This window comes from Apiotrichum porosum (genome assembly GCF_003942205.1).
Source record: "Apiotrichum porosum strain DSM 27194 chromosome Unknown scaffold_8, whole genome shotgun sequence".
In the NCBI taxonomy this organism is placed as follows: Eukaryota; Fungi; Basidiomycota; class Tremellomycetes; order Trichosporonales; family Trichosporonaceae; genus Apiotrichum; species Apiotrichum porosum.
Window position 1 is genome coordinate 1,216,479 of NW_021167115.1, and position 14,091 is coordinate 1,230,569.

Genomic DNA, 14,091 nt, shown 5'->3' on the forward strand with positions numbered 1-14,091 from the left:
CTCGCTAGTACAGACACACGAAAAATGCCCATTTCTCGCCATTCCGCGCGCCATTTTGACCCCACGTCTAGGAAGCAACAAGGAGGGGGGCAGGAGAGAAGAGAGGGCAACATGTCTAGGAAAAATCCTCCTTGGTGGTGCGCGGGTGCCATGCCGTGGGTCTCCAAATTAGTCTGCCGCCGCAAAGGTGCCTTGCCGCGCCTGCCGCACGCGCGCCACGACGCCGCCTTGAACCAGATATGGACATATGGACGACGACAAGCACAAGGGATCAAGGGTGAGAGAGAGAAAGAGAGAGATCGCAAAATGCACAGGAGAGAGACAGAGGTACAGAGACACCACCACACACAAAGACTTGCGACGCTGGGACGAGGGGGCAAAAGGCGGGTGTCACCCCACATCGAGCGTGCCTCTCACGACACACAAACGTCGTGGCAGCTGGCTCGGCAACCCATGCCGTTAGGTTCATGAACGTACCCGCCTGTTCGGCTCTCTTGATCTCTCTTGACGCTTGCGCGCCCGTCGGGGCACACATTGTCGTGTGCGCTTGTCGCTTGTCGTCGTCGTCGACGCACATCTCGTCGCCCAGTCCAAAATGAATCAACATTCATTCCGCTGGCACACGGCCAACGGGTTGGGCCTATGCCCCCCACGCATGCCACGCACTACGCGCGGTCTGTGTTCACCATGGCCCTCATGGCCTCATGCCCTCTCCTCGACCTCGTCGTTTTTTTTTTCCTGCAATGCAGGTACTACTGAATCCCGGCTATGGGATGCACCGAAAATGTCCTGCAATGTGTGTGTGGGTTCCAACCCATTTGCCGGTGCCCACGCCTCGTCTGTAAACCAAGGCCCATGAATGGAAGGGAAAAATACAACCGACTCTGGTACTCTGGGCCATGCGAGAGACGTGGCATGTTACGGCGCGCGGCGGTGCGCGCGCACGCATCAAGGGTTGGCCTCGTCCTGTGTTTTGGCGTAAAGGCGTATTATTTTTTCTCGCCAGCAACACAAGAGGCTGCTTTGAGGCCAAGCGTGCAGGGAAAAACAAAGTACAAGCCAGCCAGCCAGTGCGCGGCGCGGCGCACACCAAAACAGATGAATCCTGTTTAGTTGCAGAGTTAGGGCACAGCCGCGCGCGCATTGTACCGCTGGCCGCTGGGCTGCGACGGAGGCAAGGTCAAGAGGACCACCTCGAGGACCTTCTCGCCGCCACGAGATCGACAAGGCACCCGCCCACATCGGCGGCCATCGACACACACCCGTCTCCTTTCAAGACACACACCGGACACCTTTGTCTTGACACTTTGGGTCAGTGTGTCTCGTCTGTCGCGTCGGATGAGGCGCATGTGTGCGGGGTGCTTTTGCCTTGCGGACTTGTTAACTTGTTGCCCTTACACCACGGGTTACCGTTTACGTCCTTTTCTTGTGCCACTACGACATCGCGTACTTGTCGTTGCTCCCCCCCCCCTGTACAGCAACTTGCGCAAGCCCAGTCCGCAGCTACATTTTGTCCCAAGCCTTGAGCCGCTTGGATCTTGCTTGGCACCGCTGGGCAGATGTGCACGCTGTGCATGGGGCTTGGTGCCGTTGGATCAGACTCCTTGACTCACGCTTTCAGACCTTAGTCCTTGGCGGTCAGCGGCGTCACTGCTCCTGCATCAATCGCCCACCTTACTCCGAAGCCGCACTGCGCATTGTCGCGCCACGCCGCCGTGTCTGTGTGGGTGGTGTCTCTTGTGTTTGGCTTGGCATCCTGTGACGTGCGCCTCAACCGACGTGTGTCCCTCTCAGTCCTCCCTCCCTCCCTCCCTCCCTTCTTTCCTCCCGTACAGTAGTAGTAAGTAGTGTGCATCGCCACCCCGAAACGAAGCACGCCGTCACAGGCCCCCCGTGGAGCGCATGTTGCGCCGATTGATGAAAAACGACGGAGCAGACGTGGAACATGGGGGTTTTGGCTTCCGAACAGAAGAGGCACCACATGTAAAAGGCCTAAAAGGGCACCTATCCCCATCCTCTCGCCGCGCCTGTGCGCATGCGTAGTTCGCCGAGCAGGAGGCGGACGACACAATGAACCAAAAGCAAGCCCCCGCCCCCCCGTATGTCTCGCGTCGGATCCGCCGCAAGCAAATGCCAGTGTGTCGCATGCTTTTGGCACCTGGCAGGCCTGGGCACCGTTTCCAGGCCAAACCCATTCGGGGCCACATCTGTGGATCTGACCAAAGCTCAGATGATCCTGATGGCCCGGAAATTCAAGCTCCACAACCCCACACACAGACACACCTATTTGAGTGTCCTGACATTTCTCTTCCTATACACAGTCCAACCTGCGCATATCGTCGCCCTGAAACCCCCCTAGGTCAGTCCAGAAGGACCGCATTGTGTCATCATAGCTCTGCCCCCCCATGCCCGCCCTTTTGCCGTACACGTATCTCAAATCTTTGGACCCAAAGCAGCGCACACCCGCGATCTATAGTTATAGCCTAGGCTCGAGACACTGTTTCCCAGTGCTAGAAGGAGGGATCGATCTCTTTGGGACAATTGGGACAACGCGCTACACAGCGGCCTTAGGTTGCCTATACGTACACCTGTTACTGCTGCTGCTGCTGCTGTCTGAGTGGTGTTGCGAAGGGAACGGGCACAGTCGCCGATGGAGGGGGCTGAGGTCTGGCCTCTGGCGTCTCTAGACTCCATCTTTTGCTCTTGCCGTGGGGGTACAGTACGTGCACTGGTCGCTGGGCACCGATTTCAAGGATAAGGACCCAAATAAACCCCTCGACCGACTAGGATCTCCAGGAGAACCCATGAGTCAGGAGTCCACGAAACTAGCACTGGCGTGGCATGCCCCGGGCCTGACTCCATCACTACTCTCTGTTCGTTACAGTTCCCGACACGGCAGGCAAAGCGTTTTCTGCGTGAAGTGCTCTGCAAGGTGGACTGGACAAGGAACACAGGTTGGGGGGCGCGGGGGACGAGCCAGGAGGTGTTGATTAGGCCCGGGCCTCAGAACCAGGTCTGCACGTCTCCGGTGGGTCAGTCCCCTCTCCCCTCGCCGTCCCCCCCGATGGAGGATGTGTCTTGTCCGTGAGGCATGTTGCGTTTCGCTTCACAGGATCACAGGAAGCAGGACCCGCTTGGCCGCGCCTTGGGAGACACTGACGCACGGGGTTACGGTTCTTGTGATTGCCACAGGTGGGCTCCAACGACCCGAGCGTTCAAGGCTTCGCTTCACATGTTCCCGCCCGTTTCATCTCGGCGGACATGCCGGCAACCAGCCCCGGCTGTCGCTATCGCTACACCTCATGCATACCAGTTGCCCGAAAGGCCGAAATCGAACAGTGTTCCCTCCTCCCGGATGGGTCATCGATGCGGTCTGGACACGAGGCCGCTCTTGCACATCTCTCAGCATCGTTGCGACAAGAACCCAACCCGTCGGGGAGGTGCCGCACACGACGGGGACATGGCACTAGACGGCCCGCCGTATGTCATCATCACCCTTCTTTGATCATTTTTAGGCCTTTTGAGTGACTTTTCCGGTTACAGTACATTCTGCACCCAAACCCTTGCTACCATGGCTCCATCCTTCCCTTGCCTAGCCTATGCACACCTTTGTTCTTTTCCCGTCCCCCGCGTCCGCCGCCCCCGCGCTGCCGTCATCCCGACAGAGACACGCGTGTGGACGAGGCATACACACGCCATCCCACACCACACAACACGTGTACGCGAAGGGGGTGAATCGAGAGATCTGCCAGTGCTTTTCGTTCACATTCTGGGCAATGCGGCCACCTCTGCAACCGCCACTCTTACTCTTTCGCGTCGTGGCGTTTCTTGCGTCGTCCCTCTGCGCCATGCTGTACCGTTTCCGTGGGACATGCCCCCGCCCAGCCCCTTCTCCGCGGGCGCGTGGGCGGGACATTCGCCGAGGACGCCGGAGGCCGGTGGGCGGCGGCGACGGGGCGAGTGGGAACGGCGCCAAGAGAGCCTGGTGGTGCATGATGGCATGAGGCCATGTCCGGGGGCACGGGGGCCGCCACAGCGGCAAAGACCGCAACGGGTGGCACATTCTTGTTGGCTTGAGTGGCATTTCTGGGTATCCTGGGAACAGAACTGCAGCCAGACGGCAACAGGTGCATGCGGGCAGGGGCAAACAGAGACCTACACACAACAGAGGCCACGACACAATGGCGCCGACCCCGCCAAGCAGACGCCGAAGCTGAGCCCACGGCAAGTGTGTGTGTGTGTGTGTGCAGATGTGCAACACTGGCGAACTGGCGCAGCATCGTGGCGCTCGATGTCTGTGTAGTGAAGGGCCCCGTCCACCTACATGCGCAGTCGGCGTCCACGTCACTCACTCCCCGTTGCCCCTTGCCCCCGTGGACACGAGCAAAACCCCACATTCAGTCACAAGAGCACGCGGTGGAGAAGAGGGACCCGATTAGAGCGGCTCTGCAGGTGTGTGATATGGGGTGTGCTACGGGCCAACCTACACACCACCCCTGTGCCCAGCCCCTGGGTCGGGCCACAGGCCACCGAGCCACCAGAGCCACCAGAGCCACAGATCCACATGCCCCGTAATCGGACGCTGTCCCGCTGTCCTTGCTGCTCCTCGTGGCGTTCTGGTGGTCATTTCGGGAACCTGGATGCGGGGTGGGTTAGAAGCCGTTCTGGGACGTGTTATCCTGGGCTTCTTCCTGGGGACGCCACTGGGCAGGCGTGGCCGTTCGCACCGACGCCGAGGCCCTTGACGGCGCGGCCCTGTTCAGCGGCGAGAGCCCCTTCAAGCAACTCAATGGACCTGCACACCACAAAAGGCCCATTCACATATCCTTCTTTCACCACGGAAGCAACAAGGATACTGTACCTCCGAACACTGCGACTGCGCGCGCGAAGGAAACAGAAACAACAAGGGGGAAAGAGAAAGAGAAAAAACCTCTGATCACATCCTCCATGCCACCCCCACCGTCGCCACATTGCACAGGGTGTGTGGAGCGGCGGCGGCGGCGGCGGCGTGAACCGACGGGAAAGGAACATGATTCCGTCAGCGGCAATGGCGGCAACGAGGGCGGGTCGGGTGCTGCTAGTTGGCATTACCAGGGCCCAGGATTACAGGATGCGTCGAGGGGGCTTATGCAATTTCGGGTGGCGGCTCCCTCCCAACTTAGGATCCAAAACAAAGCACCAAAAAAAAAAAAAACGCAAAAAGAAGCCGTCTGTACAGCATGTGGTCATTCTCAATGCGGCACCTGTACGCAATCGCCACCTGCCACCTCGAGGAGCAAGGACAGTCCGACCGACGAGGCGGAGAGGGAAGGACGGAGGTTGCTTAGCTTGCTACGATGAGGAACGGCAAACGCCCCTCCGCGCCGCCTCTTCGGTCGCAACGCCGCCAAACGTCTCGACCGGTAACAATGCGAAACAAGGCTCTTGTCAATGGTGCATTCGCATCCTTGCCACACCACCTGTTCTGTCGTGCAACTCGGACCGCCGAGTGTGTAGCATGTGTACGCGGGTAAGGGTGGCGGCAACCTTTTTCCTTCGCCACCGCCTCATCTCCCCGCCGCCCAGTGGGCCAGGCGAGTGGGTCCCGCATACCGTATGCATCACTGTGCCACTTCCATTGCGCAGACAATGTCGTCGCACAAGGAAGCTCCGTCCAGGCCCTGCGTCTCACGTCTCACGCCCGGCGCCTCCAATCTCCCCCTTCGCCCCGCACTGGCGCCTCTTGTTGCCATATCTCGCTCGTTGTGCTTCTGTCCCTCCCGACGCACGGTACCGGTCAGTAGTAGTCATCGGTGGCCGTCGTTTCGTCTCGCCGCACACACACGCAGACTGCAGACCGCAGACCGCAAGACTCACAGACCCGCAGGCCCACCGCCACCGCCACGCCACCGCCTCCTGCCCCAAGAGACCGCTCCCTCCATGACGCTCGGCACTCTGACCGGCCAGGTCGCCATGGCGTCCACCCCGCCCTGGCACCGCTCCAACTGTAGGGTTCCGTGAACGCTCGAGGCGTGTGCCCCGCCCCACACCACCAAGACAACGCACAACATGCCAACAGACGCAATTCTTCTGGTACCGTTCCAGTGGCACAGTCCTTAGCACAGGAGCCAAGAGGCCAGAGGGCCATTGAATGTTGGAGCCCAAGTTACGGGGGTAACAGGTTCGCCACAGGGAGGGTACGTAGGTGGCGGATGTGGGTGCAAAATAGAAAAGAAGACGCAGAAAGACAAAAAAAAAAGTTGCTCCGCAAATGAACTGGCTGTGCGTAATCAGTACGGCAACCCCGTTGAGGGAGAGGAGCCAAGCACAAGTGCGACAGAACACGCGTGCGCACAGTTCCTCTGGGGACCGATGAGATCCTAAAATCGCTAGCCCCTCGCCTCAGCGTTGCGGTGCTGTGATGTGCTGGAGCGGGGAGGTGCCGAGACCTGGAACATGCACATGAAAGATCTGGAATCACCCACCCCATCAAATGGGGAATTTGATTAGATCAGTTAGCATTTTGACTAACGGGTGGCGATCGCGATGTTCGCGTTCTCCTTTGTTTCAATATTAGCTCTGCAAAAATTGTTTAGAGCGCGGCAAAGGAAAGGTTAAAGGGGCCGCGCCGCCCATTCAGGCAAAAGATGAGCGACACGAGAGAGACACCCAGAGTTGCCGAGGCCCGATCGGTGTCTCGCAACCGGTGTGGTGGATTGTGCTGCGCGGGGGGTTGTGCCGGCATATGATGGGGACTGTGCGCGTGTGCTGCGCGGGGAACGGGGTGGTGGATCCTGGGGCCGCGTACCTGGCCCTTGCTTTTGGTTCTATGACAGTTGCTTCACTCCTCATTTGCGTCCCTCATACCCCGCGCGACCGCATGCTCGCAAACGCCTCTTTTGCAGGATAACAAGGACGCTTGTACGCTTGCAGGCGCTGGCCCAAAAAATATCATCAAAAAAGAATGCTCGCATGCTGTTGGGGGGCGGGGCGCGGGGCAGGGTTTGGGCCATGTCTCTCTGTGCATTTAATCCGGGGGGAGAGGGCTCGCGTCCTCGCAGCAATGACGAGGCATGCGAGGTAGACCAACGGCCACGTTCCCTTGATGCCTTACGAATGCCCCAACATTGATATGTTTGTCCGCCGGCACACGCCGCTCAGAGGATCAGAGGTGTCCACCGTGTCATGAAGCGAGAGAGAGACACATGCGCATGGGGGGGCGAAGCCTCCGGGCCACGTCCGCGGGTAAGGCTCATCCCGTACAGCGCCACAGGCTGATGCAAGTGACCCGATTGCCCCAAACGCCAACGACCAAAAAAAAACGCCTGCGCGTGCGTTCTGACGTCGTGTCCGAGACACCTGGAGGGCAGGGTATGGGGGGGCATGCGGAGAGGGTGCGTGTTTGAATGGGCCATGGGGAGGATCTTGAATGGGGTAGTTTGAGTTGCGTTAGCGTTCCTGTGCCATCCTGGGGTATGACGGCGGTATGGCACGGCGCGGCGGCGCGGACGCCAGTGGCGCAGAATGTTGGGTCTCGGTGCTAAAGGGACCCGACTCGACCCCTCAATCATGTTGGCGTCAGCAGTGCTCGAAGCGACTAAGGGCCTTGGCGCTGCTGTTGTTGGGTCAAAGGCTATACTTGTGCAGGGGTTTGCGCGCACCGATGCGTAGCATGAGGGATGGAGCGAGGGCAGTGTACTCTGTACCTTGTGCTGGGCAAGACACATAAGTGGCACACTAGTCCCACAGCAACGTCGTTACACACGGCTGCGTTTGCGTTTGGTGGCGCATGTCCAGTCGCTTGGTGACAGATCTGCCAGGGTGGCAAAAAGTCGGGTTCCAAAGCTGTGGATGGCGCGAGGTCGGGCAGACGAGTTCCACATTTGTGGCCTGGTTGCTGTGAGCTTGCTTGCCGTCGTGGCTTCGGGCGGACCTGTTTGTCATCACAGCCGAAGGACGCCAATTGTCACACATTGGATCGGCCGCTGAATGTCCAGCGACGCTAACGATGTGCGCCACTCGTTGAACAAAATGTCACGGATCACGGAGGACGGATCACAGAGTGCGCTGATGATCAAGAGGCCGCGCAAGCCTTGTGCATCCCCCTTTCCTTTCTGGGTGCGGGGAGGCCTGGGCCGAAGGCTGTGCCCCACTGGAATCACTCGTTACCGTAAGCTGTCGAGCATGTTTCGTGTCAGGTGACGAGACATGACACACCCACCAGTCTCTTGCCTAGGAACGAAAAGTAAGTTGTACCCCTTCCCTCTTTTCGTCGTCTCTCTTCGCTTCCGTCAAGAACCTGTCCCGCTTCTCCTGCACCCCCCCGGCGAGCACGGCACGTTCGGCTGTAAGCGTAAACCCGCGAGTGTGACGTGAACAACCTAGGACATGCAGATCGGTCAGATGCCACAGACCCTTGCACGTAGACATGGTTACGGCTGGCTCAATTGCTCATTGCATGTGCTGAGAAGCAACAGAAGGAGGTTTACGTGCTCCACAATTTACCGCGCTTGGCTCGCACTGATGTGTCTTGACTGAATGGTCTCCAAAGTCTTGGCTTGGTCCCATGCCGCGATCGACGGAAACCATTTGTTGTCGTCTAGAGGATGGTAGCTCGCAGCCGACGGTTGTTGCCGAGCAACTCGCAATGTGGCGGCGCACGCACATCGCACAGAACCCGTTAACGTTACTACCCGCATGTTTCGTCCCAAACCGACGCTGACCAGTCTCTCGTACACATCCGGAGGCTTCCTGGTGCGCAGTCTCGTGCAAGACGGTTACCATTTACGGTGCTGGCCGAAAAAGCACTCACGCTATCTCTCGCCAGATGGACAGCAGTACAGCAATGACTCATCTGAAAGTGGGACACGACGCTGGCAGAGCGAGGGGTGGACCTGACCGATGATGATACCCCAGAGGAAATAAGACGTGCGTCACACCATCTACAGAGGTCGCATTGTGGATACACACTGCGTACCCCCCTTTGCCACTCCCGAACACCTGCCCGAAGCATGGATCTCGAGGTCACCAACCCCAGCTTCTTCTCACTCCATCAAACGCCGCACTGCCGGCAAAACACGCTTCATTGACACTCACACGCGGTCACTCTGATCATTCGGCGCCTTGAATCCCATGCAACGGCCACGGTTGTCGCACGCTCCCTCTGGGGTTGTTCCATCAGCCACCGACGGGCACGAGGTCCGTCGCCGATACACACCATCGGGCACGCGAATAGTCGCTGGCAAGGCCGCCCGCACGCGGAGCAATTGATATACCCAGGATGGCCTGTATTCGTTTCAGTCGTTCCAGGCGTTACCCCTTACCCGTGTCCTACGACGAGTGCCGTCGTCACTGCTGCTGAGACCCAGGTCGACACCCAGGTCGACACCGCCAAAGACACCGACGGCGGGCGCACGTTTCGTCGTCTGTCTCTCTCTTTTGGCTCGGTCCTCGTCCCAGCTGGAAACGAGAGGCCTGATCGCCGGATCGGCCGCCAAGAGGTCAATAATTCATTCGCCACACGTCGCCGTGACAACGTGTAACAATTCCAGTTCCCAAACGCACGCAAGCAGCACCCGGTCGACCAGGTGACTCATGAATGGGACATAAACAAGCAGGGGATGCAGGTGGCAAACCAAGTAGCTTGGTCAAATGGCTGGGCCACTGAAATGGTGGCAATGGTGGCAAACGGCGGCACATTTTGTCTCTGAGACTCGTCCCCGACTTTGACATGTTCGCCATGCCTTGGCGCTGATCGCACTGACCTCATAAGAACCAACTCACTCAGGTCAGCCCAGGCCGGCCTGGTCTCGCCTTGTGAGGCGGCGACTAGGCATTAACATCCAAGGTGGCGTCAAATTGCCGGCCACAGGTACCGTAACAACTGCCACACACTCACTCCACCTAGTGGCTTTTTGGCCATGGTTTTCGTTGGACCTTGGTCTGCAATCAAGCTTTCGGGTGTCGGACTCGGACTCGGACTTGACGTGCACTCGGACTCGGGAGTTGGGGGTCTTGACCTCTGACCTTGTCTAGCCTCTTGTCTGGCTGTGAGGCTTTGGCCTGAGGGCCGATGACTAGGCCGAGGCTGAGGCTAGCGGCGGCCTGTCAATGGCTCTTTGGAGCGCCATCGTTTTCGTTTCATTTGGCAGCCCATTCCTGGGAACACCGGGGTCTTTGTGCGGCTCTCCATCTTACCGAGCAGAGGCGTACGGTATGGGCCATGGTAGAACCACACTTGCTCGGATACATCTCGAGAAGCTATACCCATAAACTACGCAAAAGCCAAGGACACCACCGGCCACCGGTAAGCGATGCTTGGCGTACCCAAACAAGGGAAATCACCTCGTTAACCCCACTGCACATAACATGCCACATGCTACAGTCATCCTGCAAGACCTTGCCTACGCCGTTGCCTGCCCTCGTCCCCTTGGCGCAAACTCCGATCGCCCAGGTTCAAACCCAGGTCCCGATGGCCGCGCCTGGCACGGGCTTGTGATGTGCCGCACGCATGATGCGTGTGCGCAGCGAACAGTGCAAACTGGGAACTGCGCCATACTCTATCCAAGTGTGGGTAAAGCACCAGGCGCTCGGCGTGGCGGCGTGAGGCGGCTGGGCTTCATCCACGCCTTGGCCCTCTCGGTTGTTACGACTTCAGGCTCTCGCACCGTCATGTTGGGTGGAGTTGTGCAGATGGGGTGCACCCTCGTGGACGCCAAGGAGGCCAGGATCCCAGGACACACCCGGTGATTTTGGGTACTGCGGTTTGCACTGTGCGGCGGCACCCATAAAAGGGTCACCCAAGCGGGGGCGTTGGACACGACCGCAAGCAAGCCACCGCGTGGTATGTTGCCACGCCCCGCTGGCCGCTGGCCCGATAATCGTCCTCTGCCGTCTGTTGTCAGGCCGCAATAGACCTTCCGTGGCGCGCTGGGCCATGTGCGTCACCCCAATCCTTACGCTGAGCTGATGGCCCAGACATGCCAGACAGTGCCCGTGCGCCAGAGTTGTGCACGGATCCAACGCCAAACGCCAGCTCCGGCGGCCGTTAGCGGTGGCGCCCGGTCCGTCTACTGCCGTTCACGCGATCACGCTCTTGAGAAGTCGCTTGCATATATGCAAACGGCGAGGAGACAGCAAGGTCGGACACTTGGGTGCCCGCTTACACGTTGCGACAATGTTGTGATTATGTGATGTGATACACTCATTCTTCATGGGATCGCGGCGCTCATTCCGGCACGCCTTTGCCACCCTACCACCGCACACGACCGTGGCGTAAGCCTGGCGCGACGCCATCTGGAAGCGAAACGAGGTGCAGGAGCGCAAACGACGCCAGTGGGACTGCCAACTGGAACTTGAGGGATGATGCGCCAAGGTACAGCGAACATTCATGTCCTAATGTTGCATCCGAGACAGCCCAAAGTATGCAGAGACCATGCTCACACCGCCGCCCGCCTCCGTCTAACCCCTCCTCCACTCACGCCAGCCAGCCTCGCCTCCCTCGGCCTCCTCGGACCCGTCACCCTGTGGGTGCCTCGACCGCCCCACAAAGACCTTCGGCAAGACACACCGCCTTCTGTGTCCTGTCTCACATGGCTCGGTCTTGGTATGCTTCGCGACGGGGGGCGGCGTGTCACCACCCATTGTCATGCTCGTTTCGCTTGTCACATCCGATGTGTGCGGGCCGTGTTGTTTTCTGTTTGTGACCTGCGCGGAGGGGGCGTGTGGAACCTGGTTGAGGGGGCAGTTAGGTTTTAGTGTCAGCGGCGTCCATGTGAGAATGCGAGCCGAGATACGGCGCTGATTTGAACGCCAGCAACACCACACATGCATGCACTTCATTAGGAGTGGCTTGGCCTACGTCTACATCACTGTACGCTGCCTCATGTGTGGCGGTGAAGCGTCCACACACTCGGTCTTTTCTCGCACCCGATGGGTCATTGTCGCAGTTTCAATGGCACACACAGGATAGACGCTTGCCGTTGACTCACGTCGGGGCCGCACGGTGGGCAGTACTGTACCCTGGACCTGAAAGATCTTGCGCCAAACAGTCGCACCAGAACAGATCGATTGTGCTTCTCGCGAGGTCCTTGTCCCAGAGAAAATCCAACACACGGTGTTCCTGTGTCGTCCTGAACGTATCCGTCTTGTATTGTCCAATGACCCGTTTGCATCTCATCTGTATCACCTTTTGGGTGAGGCGCAGGCCCGTTTCACCAGCCTTTTGCAGTGCGTCCCGCAGCAATGGCACACGGTGTCAGAATAGTGTGCGCACAGTCGTCCGTCCACTCGGTCTATTGATGTCGGAGCTCGGATTATCATTGACGCATCACATCCTTCTCGAGCGCCTCACTTTTGCTCTCTCCCTCTCGCCACCTGCCTACGAGCTGAGCCGCGGGTGCCTTCCACTTGTGTTGCCTCCATTCTGCTACTGGGAAGGATCTCATACTTGTTTCTGACGTGCCTCGGGGCAACGACCGCATGGTCGAACAATGAGGCTGCAGCGCCACGCAATTCAAAGCACAGGCCCTTGTTGGCACTTTTATTTTTTTCAATTCTGAAATACATGCCCAGAAACAATGTTACTCCGAAGCCATCCTCACCTCGAGTGGCCGAACATCGGTGCCGAGACATGACCAAGGGCCAAGGGTGGCCATGATCAGATCTATGTCCCCCCTTCAAATGCACCCTCGCCACCGGGGATCCGCTCGATGCACTGTTTGAAGGGAGTTGCGGTCTGTGAATTGTCCTCCCCGTCCATCCACGCAAGCTTTGAACGCCCTCAATAGAACATCAGTACGCACTACGACGTACAGGGACCCAAACAGTGCTATTTCAGTGGCAGGGTCAGAAGAGAGGGATCTTGATGCTCCTTGAATGCTAGACATGAAAAAAGAAAAATGGAGAAAAATTGCACGGAAAATACCGACACTGAAAATAGTTACGTCCACTCACAATGTTTGTGGTATGCAAGCCCTTCCTTTCCTTGCAGAACAAAAGACCAAAAGAGAGAGGAAGAGACAGAGGCCGCTTCCAGGGACGTGCTCGCACGCTGAGTCGAACAGCGGTCGGGTCAGATGATGAGATTGCTGCGAACCACAACGACCAATGATAACCACCTACACTATACAAGCTGGTGGACGACAATTTCCGGCCAATATTTTGAGGAGACTGGAGTTTTTCTGGCCGATGCATGCCGCACGACGTGCATCAGGGTGCTCAGAAGAGCCGCTGGGGTTTTCCCTAATTTTGTGTCGCCTCACAAAGAATGGAGTGGCACTGGGGACCACGCAAAGCGACGGGAAGTGGCGACGATACTGGAAGCCGACGAGGCGACGAGACGAAAACACAGAACTCGGCATGAGCGCAGCTGGTGGCTGCAATTTGCACATGTGCCCCAATCACTCTATCAGGGGGAGAATATGGTATGTCGGGGAGAGGTTGTCCAACATGTCGAAGTCAGAGGGACAGTGACAGGAATGAGCACATATTGGTCGGCTGAAGACGAGCAACTGACATCTGACAAGGCCCACAGGAACGTTTGGATCACAGCATGGTCGGAGTGGTGTTAGTATAGTGTTTTGTACACTGTATATGCGTCGCACAAGGGTTGATATGGGAGCGGAGGTCGTTGCGTGTACAAGTGCAGTAGGCGAGATGCTGAATTTGTGAAGATTTTCCCCGATTATTCTTATGGCGGCGATCTGTGGGGCGATGGTCTGCGGGGTCACCGCCCGGGGGTCAGAACATACCGACAAACAAAATAGCATGTTCCCTATATTGTTAGCTGCCAGGTGGCTTTGGTAGTTTTGCCACGAGGCGGCGGCGAAAGAGCTCGAAAGTCTACATGAACCTGCATCGGCTGGGCGGAGAAGTCGAACAAACAAACCCTTCCTACTCGCATTACAAGGTGCCCCCTTCCATCCAGACGTGACATTGAATCCCCAAGTATGCCGCAGAGACCATTATGGTGCATCTTAAGTGTACATATGAACTCCCCTCCCATCTGCCATGCAAGTCATTCTTTAGCTACCTGAGCCTGTGAAGTTGAAGGAGATCCTTTTGTTCCCACTCAAGGAGGCAGCATGGCTCTGCCGTTAGCCAAGCCCTTTA

The 14,091-nt window shown here is 58.1% G+C and overlaps 1 protein-coding gene and 1 non-coding gene across 2 annotated transcripts; one reads left to right on the top strand and one right to left on the bottom strand.

The window, feature by feature from the left end:
* Positions 1-10,347: 10,347 nt before the first annotated feature.
* Positions 10,348-10,728, top strand: EHS24_009210 (uncharacterized protein; the record flags this gene model as incomplete). The annotated part of the gene is made up of 1 exon (XM_028624503.1): positions 10,348-10,728. The coding sequence occupies one exon, from the start codon at positions 10,348-10,350 to the stop codon at positions 10,726-10,728; it is 381 nt and encodes a 126-aa protein (XP_028475575.1).
* Positions 10,729-13,020: 2,292 nt separating this feature from the next.
* On the bottom strand, positions 13,021-13,112 carry EHS24_009211. The gene has a single exon. It is a non-coding gene; the product is annotated as a tRNA-His (tRNA).
* Between the last annotated feature and the right edge of the window lie 979 nt (positions 13,113-14,091).